Source organism: Sus scrofa, chromosome 18 (genome assembly GCF_054392235.1).
Source record: "Sus scrofa isolate SSC_HxYL_T2T_F1_AM1 chromosome 18, Sscrofa_HxYL_maternal_Yorkshire_Landrace_v2.0, whole genome shotgun sequence".
Classification (NCBI taxonomy): Eukaryota; Metazoa; Chordata; class Mammalia; order Artiodactyla; family Suidae; genus Sus; species Sus scrofa.
In genome coordinates, this window is record NC_139400.1 from 21,020,464 (window position 1) to 21,041,515 (window position 21,052).

A 21,052-nucleotide genomic window follows, 5' to 3' on the forward strand; every position below is an offset into this window, starting at 1 on the left:
AAATCAGAGCTGCAGCTGCTGGCCTACACCACAGCCTCAGCAATGCCAGTCCAAGCCTCATCTGCGACCTACACCACAGCTCATGGCAAGAGTGGATCCTTAACCCTGTGAACGAGGCCAGGGATCAAACCACGGATTGACTAGACTACTGGCCTCATGGATACTAGTCAGGTTCATTCACCACTAAGCCACGATGGGAACTCGAGTCAGTTCCTTTCTTATTTCCGTTGCCCCCTTTGAAAATAAACTAGGAACCGGCACACCATGAGAGAGAATGGGCTTTGCTATTTTCTAATCCACCGTTCTGCATCAAGTGCTGCCTCCTCTTACCTATGTTGCATTTAAAAGTACTCAATCTAGATCCTGCTGAATAGCATTGAGAACTATGTCTAGATACTCATGTCGCAACAGAAGAAAGGGTGGGGGAAAAAACTGTAACTGCAATGTATACATCTAAGGATGACCTGACCCCCTTGCTGTACAGTGGGAAAATAATAAAAAAAAATAAAAAAATAAAAATAAAAGTACTCAATCTCAGTTTTCTTGTTTATAAAGAGGACGGCAGCATACAAAGCGTTCCTGATGGCTGAGAAAATCAAATGAACTAATAAATGTGAAATACCTCAGAAATGCCCAATAAAGATGAATTTCCCTCCTCCCATTTGGACTCAAGAATGATCCTGAGAAAGGGCCGACCGAGGCCGGTGGCTGACCTTGAATGTCTGCTGCCCTTCTTCCTCTCAGAATGACAGACTGGTGGAATCCTGCCCTCCGCAAACGCATGCTGAGTGACAGCGGCCTGGGGATGATCACTCCGCATTATGAAGACTCGGATCTGAGAGATTTCAGCCACTCCCGAGTGTTGCAGTAAGAGCTTGCTCTCCTTGTCCTCTGCGCCACTGGCACTGGGGTTGCCAGGGGAGGGTTCCATGGGGCGTTCAGCCGTCTTGGGTGTGTGGCCCCTGTGGTTTGACATTTTATTCACCTTGTTCCCTTTGACCCACCCCCAAAGCTTCACTTTGCACTTCTTTTGCTCCTGAGCCACAGTGAGACCTTGCATGTGGATCTGTGATGACTTTGAACCTGACCCTTGTTCGTTTTACTAGACGCCCCTATGCTCGCCAACCTGTGAGGACATGGATGGGTATGAACATGAGTTGTTGGAAGTGGCATAGAGTGTGTTATTTATGTGAACATTTTGACTTGCTGTCATAGGTTTGTTTCATCCTTCTTCAGTTCTGAGCCTCTGGATGTGATAGATAGTAGCGCCAGGTGGTTTGGTGGCCACCTGCAGGGCTGCGCAGGCTGTGTTTTTAATCTCTGGGTAAATGATGCAGCGTTTGTTCATCAGTCACAGGAGCGTATATGCTTCATCTGCGGGATGGATCGTAGGTTCTGCAATGACGTTGGTACTCGTGTCGAGTGAATCCTCTCTGCTGTTACCCTCCTTGCAGGAGCAGGTTTGAGGTGCAGCCCACGGTCACAGACACAGTCATTTGCACCCATGGTTTGACTGCAGGCTAGGCACCCCATCTCAGAGGTGATACAAGTTCACTGTAATTCGTGAGATCAGCTGGTTTCCAGTCCCGGTCAAGGTTGTAATCGAAGAGGGACAGCGTCCTTGTAACTGTGCAGGCTTATATTTTTATAAAATAACAAGATTACAAAGAGATTCTTAGAAGCACAGGGTTAACTGAAGAGGCAGGACAGTGCATTGTTTCTGAAACCTGAAGCAATTTTGGTATGACAAAGGGGAGAAAAATGAGAAATCGGAGGTTAATTATTTTGGTGGTAAAGGTTTTACTGAGACACCCCAAGGGCAAAAGATGACTCCATTTTAATTGCTTCTCTGTACTACCTCTTATTTTGTGGTGTGAAGAGTAGAAAGGAAAAAGTGAATTACTATGGATTTTCCTTTTTAATTAAACTGTGTTGTTAGTTTCTGATGGCATTTTGATTGCTTGCAATTCAGAGTGTTTTTTCATGTCTTTTGTATGTGGAATTGAGGCTTGTAAACCAGGCTGAGTCAGCCACCCACTGATAGCTTAAAAAGTGGCCATCTAGCTTCAGGCAGATTCATTTGAAAATTAGGGTTTTAAGTAGCTGTAGAAATAGAAATTAAGCCTAGAGAAACCAGATGAATATTTCAGTTATTCTTGTGTACAGGCCATTTCCAAAAATTAGAGTGTGATCTCAGCCTCGTTTCCTATACCCTGATTTTTCTATATATAGTTTGTTAATGTACATATCATCATGGCTGAAGTGAATGTTTCTAAGATAATAAATATTCTTCCCAAGGATCACAAATAAATGTAGCACTTTATGTAATAGCCAAGTTCTTAAACCCCTTTATCAAAACCACCTCTTATTTTCTAGCTAAGTTACATTATCCTTTTAGGAATTTCTCTTGATTTTTCATTTGTCTTCAATTGGCAGCTACTAGTTTTCCTGGGTTTTTGGTATTACCTTAGCTCTTAAAGGCACCAGAGCAGCTGACACCCTCTAGAAAAATTTTCTGCCAAGTCACTTGTAAAAAAAAAAAAAAAAAAAAAAAGTTACATTGAAACATTCGCTTCTAGCTTGGAGTCTTTCCAGCTGCATCTCCAGACATTGTGCAGCAGAGACAAGCTGTCCTCACTGGCCTCAGTTTCAATCCTTGACTCACAGAATATATGAGCAAGATAAAATGGTTGTTTCAAATCACTTAAAAAATACTTTGTCTTCACCAATTTGTCTATTAATTCTGAAAATTTTTATGCATGTGTGTTCATTAATTCTTTTGGAAGAATGTCTCCTTACTTCAGAGATCAACTCTGATACAAATCTGTATAATTTCAGTTATAGAATAATGTAATTATGTAATACATATATTTTATATAAACATGTAACGTGTAATAAGTTCAGTTACAGCTGGTATTAAAACTTCTACCTGCTTTCCACCATAGTTAAATTATCTTTAATTCCTCCAACAACTTTTTTTTTTTTTTTGGCCACACCCACGACATATGGAAGTTCCTGGGCCAGGGATTGCATCTGAGCTGCAACTGCAACCTCCACCACAACTGTGGCGATGCCGGATTCTTAACCCACTGTGCTGGGGATCAGACCCTTAACCTGCTGTTCCACAGTGGGAACTCCTTCCAGCAGCTTTTATTTTTATTATTATTATTATTATTTTTTTTATTTTCCCACTGTACAGCAAGGGGGTCAGGTTACCCTTACATGTATACATTGCAATTACAGTTTTCCCCCCACCCTTTCTTCTGCTGCAACATGAGTATCTAGACATAGTTCTCAATGCTATTCCGCAGGATCTCCTTGTAAATCTATTCTAGGTTGTGTCTGATAAGCCCAAGCTCCCGATCCCTCCCACTCCCTCCCTCTCCCATCAGGCAGCCACAAGTCTCTTCTCCAAGTACATGATTTTCTTTTCTGAGGAGATGTTCATTTGTGCTGGATATTAGATTCCACTTATAAGTGATATCATATGGTATTTGCCTTTGTCTTTCTGGCTCATTTCACTCAGTATGAGAGTCTCTAGTTCCATCCATGTTGCTGCAAATGGCATTATGTCCTTCTTTTTTATGGCTGAGTAGTATTCCATTGTGTATATATACCACATCTTCCGAATCCAATCCTCTGTCGATGGACATTTGGATTGTTTCCATGTCCTGGCTATTGTGAATAGTGCTGCAATGAACATGCGGGTGCATGTGTCTCTTTTAAGTAGAGCTTTGTCCGGATAGATGCCCAAGAGTGGGATTGCGGGGTCATATGGAAGTTCTATGTATAGATTTCTAAGGTATCTCCAAACTGTTCTCCATAGTGGCTGTACCAGTTTATATTCCCACCAGCAGTGCAGAAGGGTTCCCTTTTCTCCACAGCCCCTCCAGCACTTGTTATTTGTGGATTTATTAATGATGGCCATTCTGATCCAGCAGCTTTTAAATCTCACTGTTATTTAACAGATCAGTAAACTGAAACTCACAGAGCTTAAAATATTCATCTTAGGTCACCCAAGATAACAAGTATGGGAACTGTAGTTTGAATGAGATGGGCTTGACTTCTGACTTCATGGCTTTTCTGTTGAGCTGTCTCCCCAGAGGGTCAGTGCAAAGGGAGGGTGCCAAGAGCCCCAAGGCTCAAGAAAGATTTAGTTTGGTGTTTACTTTTTAAGCATTTATAAAGTGAAAAATTCTATAGTACGGGGAGATTCTATATGCACATTAAATATATATAGCTGCTAATTTACCCACAAGTAAATATTGTTGAGAACTAATTTTAAAGCAATTTTTTTTTGCTTTAAGAGATGAAAAAATACTTTTATTTAAACATTATTAAATATGTATTAAACATGCCCCAATCTAAATAAGCACAAATATACATGAAAAATACTAATGAATCAACCACCCTGAAATATTATGTTATTGTTTTGTTATTGCTTGCATTAAGTCTTTCTATCCATACAGTATGCATATAGTAACATAGATATATACATACTGTTTTATGGAGTTTTTTGTTTTGTGTTATCTTTTTACTCTTCATCGCCTTCATTGTACAATACATATACTTTTAGAACTGGACACTTCATGCAACATCATATTTTTAAAATTCATTCCTATTGATATATGTACATTTTAAGTGATTTTATTTGCTAGAGAGTATTGTATTATACAACTATGCCATAACTTAATCCTCCATTTCAGTATTGATTTCTAATATTATTTAAAAATAAAGTGAACATCATGCTGCATGTCTCCGTCTGTGACATAGGGTGTTTATGTAGTTTCAACTTCATTCAATATTATACAGTTTACTTTCCCGTTAGGAACATTTAAGAATCAGTACGGGAGTTCCCGTCGTGGCGCAGTGGTTAACGAATCTGACTAGGAACCATGAGGTTGCGGGTTCGATCCCTGCCCTTGCTCAGTGGGTTAACGATCCGGCGTTGCCGTGAGCTGTGGTGTAGGTTGCAGACGCGGCTCGGATCCCGCGTTGCTGTGGCTACGGCTCCGATTCAACCCCTGGCCTGGGAACCTCCACATGCTGCGGGAGCGGCCCAAGAAATAGCAGCAACAACAACAACAAAAGACCAAAAAAAAAAAAAAAAAAAAAGAATCAGTACGAAGAATTATTGTAATGTTCTAGGTATAGTTGGCATCTGTCTCTTTCAGCTTCAAAGTTCCAGTCAACTTGGAGAGAGGAAAAGTTCAGTTTAACATGCTGTCCACCATGTTCAATAACCCACTCTATAAAAAAATCAAAAAGAAAATTTTAAATTCATAAAACTTAAAATACTATTTATCAGAATGTGCAGGAATTCACTGAAGTGGTATTCACAGAATGATTTATGACTCTAAATCATTTATCAAGAGAGAAATGATTGCTTACAAATAAAGCATTCAGTTTGATAAACTGGAAAAGGAGTCCTAGAAGAGAAAACATACCAGAGGGAAGAGAAATAATAAAGATAGAAATCAGTGACAAGGAAAATAAAATAGACAAATGATTAACCCAGAATAAATTTTTTTTTAAATCTTTCAAAACGTAAACAAGAGACAAAATTCTGAGAAGATTAACTTTAAAAGACAAATATGGGAGACAGAAGGCAGTGCAACCACAATGCTTTCCCGGGTCATTCTTCCTCCACGGCACCCTGTCGGCATCTGCTCAAGAGACCCTTTCCCTCCAAACTCCTACTGACCCAACCTACCACCCCATGGAGGGGCGGGGGCTCCGCAGGGTTTTCTCCTCCTTTTAACTTTAGCTTCTGTGATTCATCAGCCTCCCTCTTCAAGGAGAGCAGATGAAACGAACAAACAGAATGAATTAGATTTCTTTTATTACTGGAACTGGACACATGTATATTTAAAATTCCATTTAGATACAATTTTTAGAGAAAGATTTTTAGAGTTGTCCCTTAATATCCATGGAGAATTGGTTCTAGGACCAAAATCCAGGGATGCTCAAGTCCCATCGTCAGCCCTCTGTATCTGCAGATCTGCAACCACAGATTCAGCCAACTGTGGATCAGAAACCTAGTATATGATTCATAATTAGTTGAATTTGTGGATTTGGAATTCATGGGTATGGGCCAAAATTAAAATAATATAAAAAGATATACACACACATGTATATACAAACATATATACACACACACACAAAATTGTGTGTGTATATTTGTATATGATACATGTGCGTTTGTATATATATGCTTTATTCCTTTGTCTTCAGCTATTTACTTTAGTCATTTTCTTTTTGGAACTTTAGGTGATGGCCTGAGATATTCCACCTATGTGTGTGTATGTATGTGTGTGTGAGAGTATGTATGTATAGGTATGTTTATTGTCTGCCTATATACAGATCCTCTGGGGGAGACTATAATTTGGAAGAAGGAAATACAATACATATAGGATTTTCAAATCCTATGAACATAGTAAAAAACAATCCTTAAGACCCAATTTTAAAATAAATTGGTTGATGGTTGATTCATATTGTTATAGCTAGGACCATAATGAATTTGTCTTTAATTTAAAAAAATGTTTTCAGTGTCTTAAGAAAGTGCTACTAAAATAACATGTTTCTAGAAATGCATTCACTGTCATCATTAATTGTACCACCACAATTCATAATAAGGCATATTTCCTTTTGGCAGAAGATTCATAAGGAATTAATTAACTAAAATTTTAGCAGACAGAATCTGTTTGAGTCCTAAGAAAGACTATTTCCAATTTTTTTTAATGATTTTTATTTTTTTCCATCATAGCTGATTCGGTCAATTTTCTCCTCTACAGCAAGGTGACCCAGTCACACATACATACATACATTCTTTTTCTCACATTATTATGCTCCATCATAAACGACTAGATATAGTTCCCAGTGCTATACAGCAGGATCTCATTGCTTATCCATTCCAAAGGCAATAATTTGCATCTCTTAACCTCAAATTCCTGGTTATCCCATTCCCTCCCCCTCCCACTAGGCAACCAAAGTCTATTATCCAAGTCCTTTAGTGTCTTTTCTGTGGAAAGGTTCATTTGTGCTGTATATTGGATTCCAGATACAAGTGACATCATATGGTATTTGTCTTTCTCTTCTGACTTACTTCACTTAGTATGAGAGTATCTCCTTCCATCCATGTTGCTGAAAATGGCATTACTTTGTTATTTTTTGTGGCTGAGTAGTATTCCATTGTGTATATATAACACATCTTCTTAATCCATTCATCTGTTGATGGATATTTAGGTTTTTTCGATGTCTTGGTTATTGTGAATAGTGCTGCAATGAACATGCAGGTGCATGTGTCTTTTTCAAGGAGAGTTTTGTCCAGGTATATGTCCAAGAGTGGGATTGCTGGGTCATACGGTAGTTCTATGTGTAGTTTTCTAAGATAACACCATGCTGTTTCCCATAGTGGTTGTACCAGTTTACATTCCCACCAACAGTGCAGGAGGGTTCCCTTTTCTCCATACCCTCTCCAGCATTTGTTATTTGTGGACTTATTAATGATGGCCATTGTGACTGGTGTGAGGTGGTACCTCATAGAAGTTTTGATTTGCATTTCTTTAATAATCAGTGATGTTGAGCATTTTTTTCATGTGCTTGTTGGCCATGAGTATATCTTCTTTGGAGAAATGTCTGTTCAGGTCTTTTGCCTATGTTTCCATCAGGTTCTTGGCTTTTTTGCTGTTGAGTTGTATAAGTTGTTTGTGTATTTTAGAGATTAAGCCCTCGTCAGTTGCATCATTTGAAACTATTTTCTCCCATTCTTTAAACTGTCTTTCTTTTTTTATGGTTTCCTTTGCTGTGTGAAATTTTGTCAGTTTGATTAGGTCCCATTGGTTTATTTATGCTTTTATTCCTGTTGCTTTGGGAGACTGACCTGAGAAAACCTTTCTAAGGTTGATGTCAGAGAATGTTTTGCCTATGTTCTCTTCTAGGAGTTTGATAGTATCTTGTCTTATGTTTAAGTCTTTAAGCCGTTTTGAGTTTATTTTTGTGCATGCCATGAGGGTGTGTTCCAGTGTCATTGATTTACATGCAGCTGTCCAGGTTTCCCAGCACCACTTGCTGAAAAGACTGTCTTTTTCCTATTTTATATTCCTGCCTCCTTGGTTGAAGATTAATTGGTGTCTTGGTTTATTTCTGGGTTATTATTCTGTTCCATTGGTCTCTATGTCTGTTTTGGTTTCAGTACCACACTGTCTTGATGACTGTGGCTTTGTAATATTGCCTGAAGTCTGGGAGAGTTATGCCTCCTACTTGGTTTTTGTTCCTCAGGATTGCTTTGGCAATTCTGGGTCTTTTGTGGTTCCATATAAATGTTTGGATTGTTTGTTGTAGTTCTGTGAAAAATGTCATGGGTAATTTGATAGGGATTACATTGAATCTGTAGATTGCTTTGGGCAGTATGGCATCCTTATAATATTAATTTTTCCAACCCAGGAGCATGGAATATCTTTCCATTTCCTTGAATGTTTTATAGCTCTCAGCATATAAGTCTTTCACCTCCTTGGTTAGGTTTATTCCCAGGTATTTGATTTTTGGGGGTTCAATTTTAAAAGGTATTGGTATTTTTGCATTCCTTTTCTAATATTTCATTGTTAGTATACAGAAATGCACCTGATTTCTGAATGTTAATCTTATATCCTGCTACTTTGCTGAATTTGTTGATCAGTTGGAGGAGTTTTGGGGTTGAGTCCTTAGGGTTTTCTATATATAGTATCATGTCATCTGCATAGAGTGACAGTGTTACCTCTTCATTTCGAGTTTAGATACCTTATATTTCTTTTGTTTGTCTGATTGCTGTGAATAAGACTTTCAGTACTATGTTGAATAACAGTGGTGAGAGTGGACACCCTTGTCTTGTTCCAGATTTTAGTGGGAAGGCTTTCAGCTTTTCTCCACTGAGTATTATATTCGCTGTGGGTTTGTCATAAATGGCGTTTATTATATTAAGGTATATTCCCTCTATACCCACTTTGATAAAGATTTTTATCATGAATGGATGTTGGGCTTTGTCAAATCCTTTTTCTGCATCTATTGAGATGAAAATGTGTGGTTTTTGACTTTTCTTTTGTTAATGTGGTGTATGATGTTGATTGATTTGCATATGTTGATCCATCCTTGTGAACCTGGGATGAATCCCACTTGGTCGTGGTGTATGATCTTTTTTATATGTTGTTGGATTTGGTTGGCTAAAATTTTGTTGAGAATTTTTGTGTCTATATTCATCAAGATATTGGCCTGTAATTTTCTTTTTTGGTAGTGTCTTTGTCTGCTTCTTGGACTTTTCCCAACTTTAGAATCTATGAGATTAAAAAAAAAAAAAAGTAGGCATTGAGAAAAAACTGGAATGTTCTTTCCAAGTTATCTTTGAGACGAGGACAGGCTTACCTCTGAGTCAGTTGGGTTAAGGGAAAAACAGGTAAAGAGACTGGGAGGTATTCTTTATGAATTAAAGTAATCTTTTCTAGTTCTTATATTTTGTGGTTTATGCAAAACCCCTAAAATTAACTGAAGGAGTGGTACTTTTTCTTAGTATCTTCAAGTCCTGAGCCCGAAAGCGCTCATATAGGTCATAGAGGTAGAAATAAAATATCTTGCCACCAGACTAAGAGACTGAGGAGCGAGACAGTGTGGGCAACCACCCAAGACATCTGTGTACTCAGATATCTGTTACTTGCTTAGCTAAGCATGGTTGATGGATTTTTATGATCAGTAGAGCATTTATATCTCTGACAAGAGACAATGTTTCAAAAATTGAACTTTAATAGATCAGGTATGATTTATGATTTCATTGGAATTCTAAGAACTGTGTCAAACTATTCAATTAGTCATTCACTTATTGAGAAAACATAGAGAGAGCACCTTCCAGGTAGCAATATATATACCTAGGCATTGATGATATAAAACTAAAGGAGAAATTATTATCTTTGAGGAACCTTTACTCAAAGGGGAAATATTACATAAACCAGTTATTATAGTTTCCTCTGATAAATGCTATGATGGATCTATACATAGAGTGCTCTGGAAAGAAGAGGAAAAGGAATTTTCTGCTTCCTCCAGATTGTACCTTTTTATTTTTATAGGAAAAAGATGAGTGTTTAAAGATTAATGGAAATGTGTGCCTCTAAGGGAGAAAAATAGGTTTTTTAAGGGCTCTATGATTATTTTCTTTAGCTTTTTCCCATGAACAGATAAATAGCTGCTTTTCATCATTCTATCCCCAGCAATACCTCTCAAATAACTGAATGAACTCCACGACTGTTTCACATCATTCCACTCTACCTAACGTGTACCTGAGGAAGTTTATACAACTGGCAGGTTATTTAGGGATATCCAAAAGACCTAATAATACCTTAAACTGAAAAAAAAATGGACTTTTTAGTGCAGTCTCCAATTCTGAACCACCTTATCAAGAAGATAGCCCTTCTCTTCCCAAAACACAGAAGTTCTGGGCTGACCTTAGGAGTACTAGCTTCATGCCTCTCTTGCCTTCAGCTATTTCCTTTACCCAATTTCTTCCTGAAACATTAGGTGATAGTCCCATGCCAATAAAAAGGATAGTTGTGCTTATTGTCAAAGCTTCAGGCTCTCAACAGGAAGACAGACTTTTGGGCAGTGATTTTGGTGGTGGAAATAGCCCTCGAGCATCACAATCAGATAAGAGGGAAAATTAATCTTCTTAGGAGGATGCAGGTGTTTCTGGAATTTATCTTAGAGATGAAATCATGCTGTCAGGATAGAGATGGTCCCTTGCATCTGCTTCACTAAGATAGTCGGGTCCCGCCCCTACTTAGCTTTGGCTGGTTTCAATCTTGCTCTCCCTTGCTGATCACTCAAGCTGGAAAAATCTGCAATTTAGCTGACATGTATCTTCCCCTCGCCTTCTTTTTCTCCTTGCCTCACCTCCAGTTGTTATCCTATTTAGCCAAGCACATAATGAAGCTCTGCAAAATACTTCATAAGAAATTTTGCTGTCCTTTCTATAATTATTCCTCAATTTAATCCAGGGAATTAACATTATAACATAATAAACATGCCCTGACTCCATGACTCGGAGACATGGTGCTTTTTTATAAATCAGAAAGTAAAAGGTGGATATAAGCAGTTGTAGGCACTGTTGATAAGCACAGTGAGAGGGTAGGTCAGGGAGGACGTGGTGTTTCTAGAAGCCTGTAGTGGAATGTCAGCATGTCTCCATGTCCTACCTCCATGTCATATTATTTTGGTTATGTTAGTGAAGTTTGGTCCTTGAAGAGGTTTTGGATGGAAGGGAAGAAATTAGGCATGTGGGGAACCAACCATAACCATCAAAATTTTATGGGTGGAACAGAATTCTCAGGTTTCCAACTAAAGAAGGCAAGGCAAAGCCAGAGCATTAGGAAGTCTGAGGGCAATTTGAGCAGAAAAGCACTTTTCTTGAGTTTCCTAATAGGCAGAGAGCAGTGGAAAGAGCCTCGCAGGGAATTATTGAATCTTCTTTAGAAACAATACAGAGGAGATTTCTCTTTCCTTCCAGCATGCTCTGCCTTAGGGCATTAAGGAAAGCAGTTAGGAAGGTAACAAGAGTCTTTTGTGACAAAATCACTTAGGCACCATTTTAAAATTGGGAAAATAACTTCATCTCCTCTGCTCTCAGGGAGTTAGAGGGAGTCTGCCAGTAGGAATGGGAGTTTTTGTTGTCAGTGGCTGTGCTAGAAGTGGGTAGTTGGACTTGGGCACACAAGGGACCACCTTTTATTCCTCTGTCTCGGATCCTCTGGGAGCTGTGCCGTGCTGGTGCATGGTCACAAGGCAACATGTTTTTGTGCAGTTGGTCCTCTGTTCCCTGAAACTGTTGCTGGATCTTGCTTGAGGGCTTGACCCTGCAATCTAATCAGTTTGGTAAATAGAGTAGGGATGTAGGGTGTACTGGATGGGGTTCAACTAGAAAAAGTTGGCATAGATAGATGTTAGCTCTACAAAATGTTAAGGGCTTAGTTTTTTTAAGCATTAGAATTATAATTTAGTCAAGAACCATCCCCTAGGACTGTTGGGCAAATGTCCCTGCCATCAGGAAAGTGCCCACAGTTTCTGAGGGCTCTAACAAGGACTTTTCCTTCCTTTCCGAAAGGGGGAAAGTATGCAAAGTTAAGTCTTCTGTCACATCACTCTTAGAGGATCCCACCCTGTGGGAGCTGGTCCTTGACATGCGCCTTGTCACTGGGCTTCCATGGAGGTTTTGACCATGGAGGGGACGGTGGGGCCACTGCTGTTTCCTACAGACTGTCGCTTTATAAGTAAGGATGCCTATCAGGATCTGAGCTACATATCTGTTTTTAACTCACAGTCAGAGAAGAGGCCCTTCTGACTGTGACTTTGGAACATCTGCCTGTGACACGGAATGTTTCTGTGTGTAAGTCCTCTCTCTTGACCACTGCTTTTGGGACTAACCCTTCAAAGGCTGCCCTCGCCCCCTCTCATTGCTCACAAGGCCCCTGGGAAATAAGTTCACTGCTATCTAGCCTCTTGCCCTCCTCCTCACCTCCAGAGAGGGCAGAGCTTTCAAGGCACACCGATGACGCTGTGCGGGGGAGAGGAAGTGAGCTCTGTGGCCTGCTCCTGTGTCCTCTTTCCATTCACCTGACTTCTTCTTTTGTTCCATGTTCAAAAGTCCGTTTCAAGGTTTCAGCAGCCTCCTGACAATGTCTCTAGTCACTTACCTCCAAAATAACCCTCCCGTCCTCTTGCTGCTTTCTCAAACTCAAACTCCCACCCAAACTCTGGTTGTTTTTTTTTTTTTTTTTTTTTTTCAGTGCATTTGCCTTAGATGAACAGTTTGATTAATTGGTTTAAAGAATGAATGATAGTTTTGAAATCCCTCCAAAAATATTTGCCTGGTAATCTCAGGTTAGAGCTATATTCACCGGTAATTGCCTGGTGTGCTCAGGTGTGGGGTCAGGGATATGAAAGGGACGGATGTAGAAATGAGGGAGGGGGTATATGGAGTGTGGAACTTCTCTCCGGAACCTCTAGGGACTTTTGAACCCACAACCCTTAGGAGACCAAGACAAGAAAGTTCTCTACAATGTAGAGAAATTACTTCGGGAATTAAGGGAACTCGGACCACGTTTTCCCTTTTCATAAATTTTCTGGCTCTTGTGCTGATCGCCAAGCATAAGAGCAACTACAGTGGCAGACACCGTGATTTTCTCCAGTACTCTCTCTAACGGTAGGCTCACTCCACAGCCCCCTTAGAATCTCGCTGATGTGGGATGGGCTGCTATACGTTCAGTATCCTCCACAACTGCTGGACTGGAGTTAGCATGTAAGAGTGTTTAATATTAAAACATTGACTTGATTGACTTATTCTCATAGAGTCTGTGGAGCGCATTTCTACTTCTTGTCTGTATTACCATAATTATTACCATTTTTTGGTATCAGTGTATCATTTTCTCATAGCTCTCTTTTACTGTTTTGGGTTGTTCATATTAGATTACTTAGAAATTTCCCTATCCTTAGACACAGAAAGTTGGGAAGAGAGAAACACAGTTTTTTTTTCAGGTTTTGTTTCCCTTGCAGGTGTCTTATACGTGAATTCCCTCTTTTAAGAAGTGAAGGAGGTGTTGATAGGAAAACTTCTGGAATATATTACAGTTATCTTCAGGAGAAGTGCCAGAGCACGTTGCCATGAGCTGCGGTGTAGGTTGCAGACACAGCTAGGATCTGGCATTGCTGTGGACTGTGGTATAGACCAGCGGCTACAGCTATGATTTGACCCTTAGCCTGAGACCCTCCATATGCTACCAGTGTGGCCCTAAAAAGACCAAAAAAAAAAAAAAAAAAAGAAGTGCCAGAGCAGCTCCCAATTCCACCTGTTTCTTTCTTCCTTCCATTTTCTAAAGCTAGATTCAGAAATCCTTATTGCATTTCATAAAAGTAATTAGCTGTGGGTAAGCCCTTGCTCAGTTACCTTGGCCCCATAAGGTAGATATTGCCAATCCTGAATCATGTAATATGTGAGATGACCTTTTGTGTAAGTTTCTTGTGTTAATACTGAACGTAGCACTCCTGTGATATGGCTTCACAATTTAGAGCTTCGTGTTTCAATTGATGCTTTAAAAAAAGTCCACATTCACAGAACTCCAGATAGATGGTGTCTCATCAGGAGTTGTTGGCCAGAGCTCAAGCATCATTAGGATAAAGCCAGAAGCTCTCTCTGAAAGATACCCTACCAGCTCTTTGCAGGCATATATCTCCCTTGGTCAGATTTTAGAATAACATGACTTTTCTCTTCCTTTAATCCCTTTTTTAGCACTTAGGCAGGCAACTGTATTTCAGAGAGCGATTTGTAATATGAAATATCACATCTTTTTTCTCTGCATGACTGTACTATGCCTGATGTACAATTTTTTTTAACATCTTTAAAATGCTCAAGTATTTCCCAAGAGTGTTCATGTTTTACACAATAAAAAGCATCATGATTAAGTTTTCTTGTTGAATGAACCTGGACAGTATATAGTTTCTTCCACCTCATCCTTCTGTTTTAAAAATCTGTTTCTTCTATCCACTGCCCACTTTGGCCCATTTCTCTTCATCTCCACCCAAGGATTAGGAAGAAACGCCTTGCCCTCTTTTGTTGCAGTTCTTATAGATGAACAGTAGGTGGCAGTACAATTTCAAGCGCAAAGGGTGTATAGGGGCTTCCTCCTCTGCAGATTGAACAAGGAGGGGGTACAGGGAAAATCAAATTATACAAGCTAGTGGGAAAACAGCGGTGTTTTTGAAACATCAAATATAAGTAAACACCGGAACTTAATTTAAAAAACACAGAGGAACTTCAGGTACAGCTCCCATGGGGGTCATCGGATACCTACTTGAATAGGAGAGTCTTCAAGAATAGGACATGATGAGCATGAACAGATTTAGAGGAAATTTATACCAAACAAGGAGCTCCCAAACAGCCTTTATCACTTGAGTTTTGGGACTTATTTCCTTACCTCTACGCAAATACCCATCTCTTCTCCCCCCTCGGTGATTTTGCTCCTTCTGCCCTCCTCCCCTCTGTTGGTGGTGAATGTTACCTTTGAGGCTGTTTGGCATTCCCTGAATGGGTTTGTGGCCACTTGAATAGAGAATGCGTTTGTCTTTCTCTCATTTCAATGCCACTTTGTGTGGTTGCTGTAACTTTCATCTCTCTCGCTCTCACTCTCGCCTGCTCTCTCTTTTACTGCATGTGCTTTGTTCATTGTCTTAATAGCAATATTCATAATTAGAGGGAGCAAAAGCAAACAAAGGGAGGATTGTATCATGGGTGGAGATGCTCAGTGCTGAGGGATTTCTGGTTCTGTTTTACCTCGTGAGGGATGCTTGGGGGCTAGAGTGATGGCGCTGAAGGTGTTACCTAGATCTGTGATCTCCCTGTGGCTCCCGCAAAAGGATGTCATGGGCTGGTCATAGCAGTCCCTGGGCAGGATACTTCCTTGAGGCCAGCTCCGGGGAGAAAGCTCTGGCCCAGGATGATAACCTACAGCCCTGCTTTCAGACCCCGGTCAGTCATCCCTTGGCTGGCTTGATGTAAATGAAAGTTATTTGTCCATCTGCTGTTTCAGGAAATAAATTGAACTGTGTGGCCTCTTCACTCCCAGGTAAAAAAGAAAAGAAAAGTAAAGATGGTGCTTCTGCCTCCGTGGTGTGGGGACTCTCAAACGGTACCTGGAAGGCATGTCCAGCTGGGAAATCGGTTTCCACTTGGGTCATTTCTCGAGAGTTTGTGAACGGACAAGTGGCAGTAAGGGTCCAGGCAGGAGACCGAGGTCCGCCCAGGGAGCCTTGTCCGGGCCTGAATATTCTTGATGTTCTTCAGTAGGGACGGGTGTATCAGCACATGATGGGGAGCCGATCACTTACAGAGATAGTGGATTTCACCCATGTGTGAGAGGTGGATGAGATAAGCCCAGGGAACTTCCAGGGCTGTGATCAGGGGAGGGAAGAAGAAATAAAGTAGGAAGACAGAGGAGAGAGGGAAAGGACATTGGGAGTGACCATGAAGCTAGAAACCAGACACTTGTCTGTCTTTCCCCGAGTAGGATGAGCGATCTCTGTGCTTATGGAGAACACTGTCTTTGCTGTGGGCCCATCCCAGAAGCTAGCGGGTAAAAAGGAAAGACAGACCTGGAAAGGAGAGTTGGTGAAATATACACAGAGAGACTTGCTTTCAGTGCATGGTCATAGACTGCCTTGTTCATGAAGACTTGGCTGCCAGGCAATGAATGGTTTATTTGCAGTGCGCCCCGCAGAGTCTAGAGGTAGCACAGCTTCTAGACGAACCTACTGTCTCTCCTGTGTTTTCTATTCTAATTCCATGATGGTGACTAGGGAATGAAGGGGTCTGAGCTCCTCCAGCCAGGCCTGGGAGTGGGTATGAATAGCTCAGAGCGCCTCTCCCCCACCACAGTCTATTTATAGAAATACTCCATGGCTAAGTATTTTCAGAATATGCATCTCTGCTTTTGTGCCTAGTCAGGTGCCTCTTACACCTGTTCTATATTTTATTCCATCCTCACCTCTCTGTGGTAACCTCCTCTGTTGACCAACTCCATTCTGGGTGGTGGTTTCAAAATTCTAAGCATTGGAGTTCCTGTCATGACTCAGTGGTAACGAACCCAACTAGGATCCGTGAAGACATGGGTTCCATCCCTGGCTTCGCTCAGTGGGTTAAGGATCCGGTGTTGCTGTGAGCTGTGGTGTAGGCTGCAGACGTGGCTCAGATCTAGCATTGCTGTGCAGGCCACAAGCTCCAATACAGCCCCTAGCTTGGGAACTTCCATATGCTGTGAGTGCAGTCCTAAAAAAAAGTGAAAAAAGAAAAAAAGAAAAGCTAGGCAGAGGGTATATGTGTTGGAGATGCTGGGAAGGGAGATCAGTGTTCATTTGTGGATGAGTCTCTCCAAAAAGGAACAGACCCACCTAGTAGCTGGGTCCCCAGTCTCCATTGACTCTGTCTTCAGGAAAGAGTCTATAAAATGGATAGTCTATTGACTTCTCTCTCTGGCAGGAAGGACATGATACAGCTATTCCAAAGAAGGGCCACGTAGGAGAGCCTTAGATGATATCAAATCAAAAAGAAGAGATGAAGAAAAATAGTGAATATTTATAGAGGCTTTGAAAAAGCAGAGTCAGGGCCGTGTTCCTCAAATAATAATAATGGTAAAAAGATATGGTTTCATGGAGGATGCCAATGCCTGCATCCAAAATGTATCCCATCGTAAAGGCTGAATTCAGCACAATGCCCATCGTATCAGCTCTAGGTTCACTGATTAAAAACAATAAAACATCACAAGTAGTGAAGGCAATGCTTCATAAAGACGTTGGCTTTCGTACCCATGACACTTTTGCTCTTACGCATTCTGAGGCTGGCAGTCCCCAAGTGTCCTTTAAGCCTCCGGATTGATCTACTTGAAAGATGAGAGGCCTTGAAGGGAAACTTGCTGATAGAAGGCAATCTATGCACCTTTGAGTTTCTCGGAGACTCCTTGTGTCTTCGTGGTGACAAGGTCCAGAAGCAGTGACAGCTAATTCAGTAGCCTCAGCCTTTGGATATCTGCATACATTAATCTTATACAATCATTCATTCCGAGATGTGATAGCTGTATGCAAGCAGATCATGTCATAGTTTGTCTTTTCCTTGGAAACACCCCCTTGGGTACCTTGGAGACAATGACTGAAGCCGACCATCTTTTTTTTTTTTTTTTTTTTTTTTTTTTTTTTTTTAGGGCAACACCTGCAGCATGTGGAAGTTCCCAGGCTACGGGTATAATCAGAGCTGTAGCCTCTGGCCTCTACCACAGCCACAGCAACACCAGATCCTTAACCCACGGAGCTAGGCTAGGGATCAAAATTGTGTCCTCATAGATGCTGGTCAGATGTGTTTCCTCTGAGCCACGACGGGAACTCCCTCAAGCTGACTATCTCAAACAGACTTTTTTTTCCAAACTCGATTACTTTAAGAATTCAAGCCACATTTGCTTTCTTTGGGAATCCATTATATGGCTGTGCCAATTTCAGTATAAAAGTAGGTTTAAAAAATATTTTACCAGTTAAATTATGTAAGTCCCCATTTAAAAAGGGTGTCTAGTTTTCTTGGACTTACCCTCATTTTCAAGTTCCCACGTGTCCCCTAGCTTGGAAAGTCTTGTCTTCATTTATAAGGAAAGGAAAGTTGAATACTCGGTTAAGCAAGGTTAATGTTGGCAAGGGGACTTTTACCAGGAAATCTTCAGATTAAAATTCATTGAAAGGTGAATCAAAGTGGCTAAAAAGCAAAACACTTCCACAAAGCAGATACTGAAAAGGATGAATAAATGAATGGATTCTTTCCTAACATATTTTTTAATTGTTATTCATTTCCTCTTAATCCTTTTTTCTCCCACTGCAGTGGTGACGCAGAGAAAAAGCCCACAGGTTTTTGTTTTTGCTTTTTTTCCTGTAACTTAAAAGAGTTCAAAGATCGAGGCAAACCCTTGTTCTTTTCCTCTGCTGTTGTAACTGTGTTTTAAAATCATTGGGTTTCTTCTGTAAGTTTCTCTTCACAGAGACTGTATTTCCTGCCCTTGCCTCTCCTCCCTCTCTTCCGTCCCTTTATCCATTTCTCAATTTCATGGAGATCTGTTAGCAATTTTTACCTGTTTCATGCCATCGTCTTTTTACTGCTTTGTCAGGAGATCCTTATTCTGCTCACTTCTTGGAGTATTTTTGTGTAGGTAGCATGCTGGTTCCTTTTTATTCATTACTCGTATTTGCCTTATGAGAGTTGTTTTTGGAACTGCTAGTTTGGGATGGATAATTAGGGATAGTGGGTTGATGTGTTTCTGGAAGCTTGACTTTGGGTCTGTTGTCTTCATACTCTTTCTTAGCAGTGCTGTTCTCCAGAGTTTGATTCTGCTACTGAATGGCTCAGGGCAGAGGGCTTTCTGTCAGCGGTTTTGTGGTACATGACAGAGCTTGTGTCTCCTCAGTTAACAAGATCAAAACACTCTCTGTCTCCCTGAAATCTGGTCCTGTGTTACTACCCTTAGTAGCTCTTCTTCATTTAGGGTACTTGCAGTGCATGGACATCATCTAGTTTTAGCCAGAGATGATGTTTCCTTTTCGGTGTCTCATTCTCTCTGTTATTTTTCATGAATTTCAAGAAGAATTAAGAGCAGAGGTACTGATGGAGGAGTTTGGGGATAACCGTCTTGTCTTCCGCCTTTGTTCTTGCTGTTTCATACTCTACCCTCCACAGCCGCCCCATCAACAGAGCAAATGAGACTGTGTGACTTCTCTGCGTAGCTGAGAAGGTCAATTACAAGTGCTCAAGGTGGCCCCTCACTCCCCCTATGAAGTGGCCCCTCCCTCTTATGCCTCTAGTCCTGATGTTCATTTGTCTTTCACCTTTGAGCAACGCTGAGTTGCTTGTATATCTGATAACGTGTGATGAAAGTTCCTCTCTATAACCTTTTTCCTAGACCTGTTGCTTCTACCTGGAATTTTTTTCTTGCTTACCTAATAAGCATCTACTTATCTTTCAAAGCTCAGCTCAGATGGCTCTTGCATTTTGAAGACTTTTTTTTTTTCACCTTTTTGGGGAAGAAAATTGGTCTACCTTTCTTCTCTGCTATGGCTTTATGCCTGTCTTGATCGTTGCACTTTTCCCACTATATTATAATCATTTGTTTACATAGTTTCTCTTCCACTAGGTTATAAGTTCCTTGAAATTGATATCTTGTTACTTTTTAAAATTTGCATCGGAGTTCCTGTTGTGACTCAGTGGTTAACAAATCCAACTAGGAACCATAGAGTGTGGGTTAGATCCCTGGCCTTGCTCAGTGGGTTAAGGATCTGGTGTTACTGTGAGCTGTGGTGTGGGTTGCAGACATGGCTCGGATCTAGCATTGCTGTGGCTCTGGTGTGGGCCGGCGGCTACAGCTCCGATTGGACCCCTGGCCTGGGACCCTCCATATGCCACAAGCACGGCCCTGGAAAAGACAGGAAGACAAAAAATAAAATAAAAAAATTAAAAAAAAAAATAAAATCTGCATCGCTTGGCACAAGGGCCTGGTACTTAATAGGGTCTCATAATAATTAGCATTCAGGTTTGAATCAACATAAGTGGAGAGATTCAAATCTGCATGATAACTATTCCGGGTCAATAGGAGGAAGATTTTTAAACGCAGGACTTTTTTTTTTGTTTTCCTTGTCTTACTTTGCCAAATGTGAATGGGATGGCAATAAAAGCGTCAAATAATACCAAACAAATAAAGCAAAGAGAAATCAATATAAATATCTGTAGCCCATAGGAAACGACTAGAGGTGAGGAAAGAGGTGACGAGGAGAACTCTAAATCCTGGAGCTCTTTGAGCACCGGTAGAGTGATGGTCTGCATTCTGAGAGCAGACGTGTTTTCCAAGACGAAGTGCATGTGGAGAAGAAAAAGACAGTGCTGGACAAAACCGCAGGTCCTTTGGCCAGAGGCGGAGGAGGGGCAGTGAGCTCTCAGGCCCTTCTTTGTGGTCAGGTTGAAGATCGTCTCTTCCCGGGATTCAACCTCTCTGTTTCAAAAATAACTGCACGTCGTGCTGATTTCATGCTATTTCTTCTCGCCTGCGCTAAGTTCCATAAAACTTGCTGTGCCCGTTGCCAGCAATAATGGATGATGCGTAGGTCTCAGTGGTACACTTGAGTGACTCGTTACGGTGGAAGGTGAAGTCCTGAGTGAGGACTGACATACTCCATATGTCTTAAAATTCCACAAAGCCAGGCACGTGGGAGACATTCAGCACAGAAACGCAACATGACTAATCCTCAGGAAAGAGTCTGAAATCGATCGTTCTTCCCGGCTGCCTGGACGTTCCGCAGAAGGCGTCCCCCTGGGGCTCCCGCGGGGCCATCTGGAATTTCTCAGGTTTAACGTTAGTGCTTGGCTTTTACAGAAAGGCAGCAAAAGCCCTTCTTCACGAGCCTTCCACCTGAGACAGTGAGTCATCCAGCGGCTTGGATGGGCCTTGATTCCTGTAGCTCTGTGAGA

General features: G+C 41.0%; 1 protein-coding gene and 1 long non-coding RNA gene across 41 annotated transcripts in view; one reads left to right on the plus strand and one right to left on the minus strand.

Moving 5' to 3' along the window:
- The window catches only part of DGKI (diacylglycerol kinase iota), a 474,617-nt gene that overhangs the window by 395,509 nt on the left and 58,056 nt on the right, over window positions 1–21,052 (plus strand). For all 40 annotated transcript variants that reach the window (XM_021079007.2, XM_021079008.2, XM_021079004.2 and 37 more), the window contains one exon: window positions 745–867. In XM_021079007.2, the coding sequence (XP_020934666.1) occupies window positions 745–867 (123 nt within the window). The remainder of the gene's footprint in view (window positions 1–744; window positions 868–21,052) is intronic.
- Window positions 1–21,052, minus strand: part of LOC110257584 (uncharacterized) — a 170,833-nt gene that overhangs the window by 67,496 nt on the left and 82,285 nt on the right. The gene's annotated exons all lie outside the window — the stretch shown is intronic.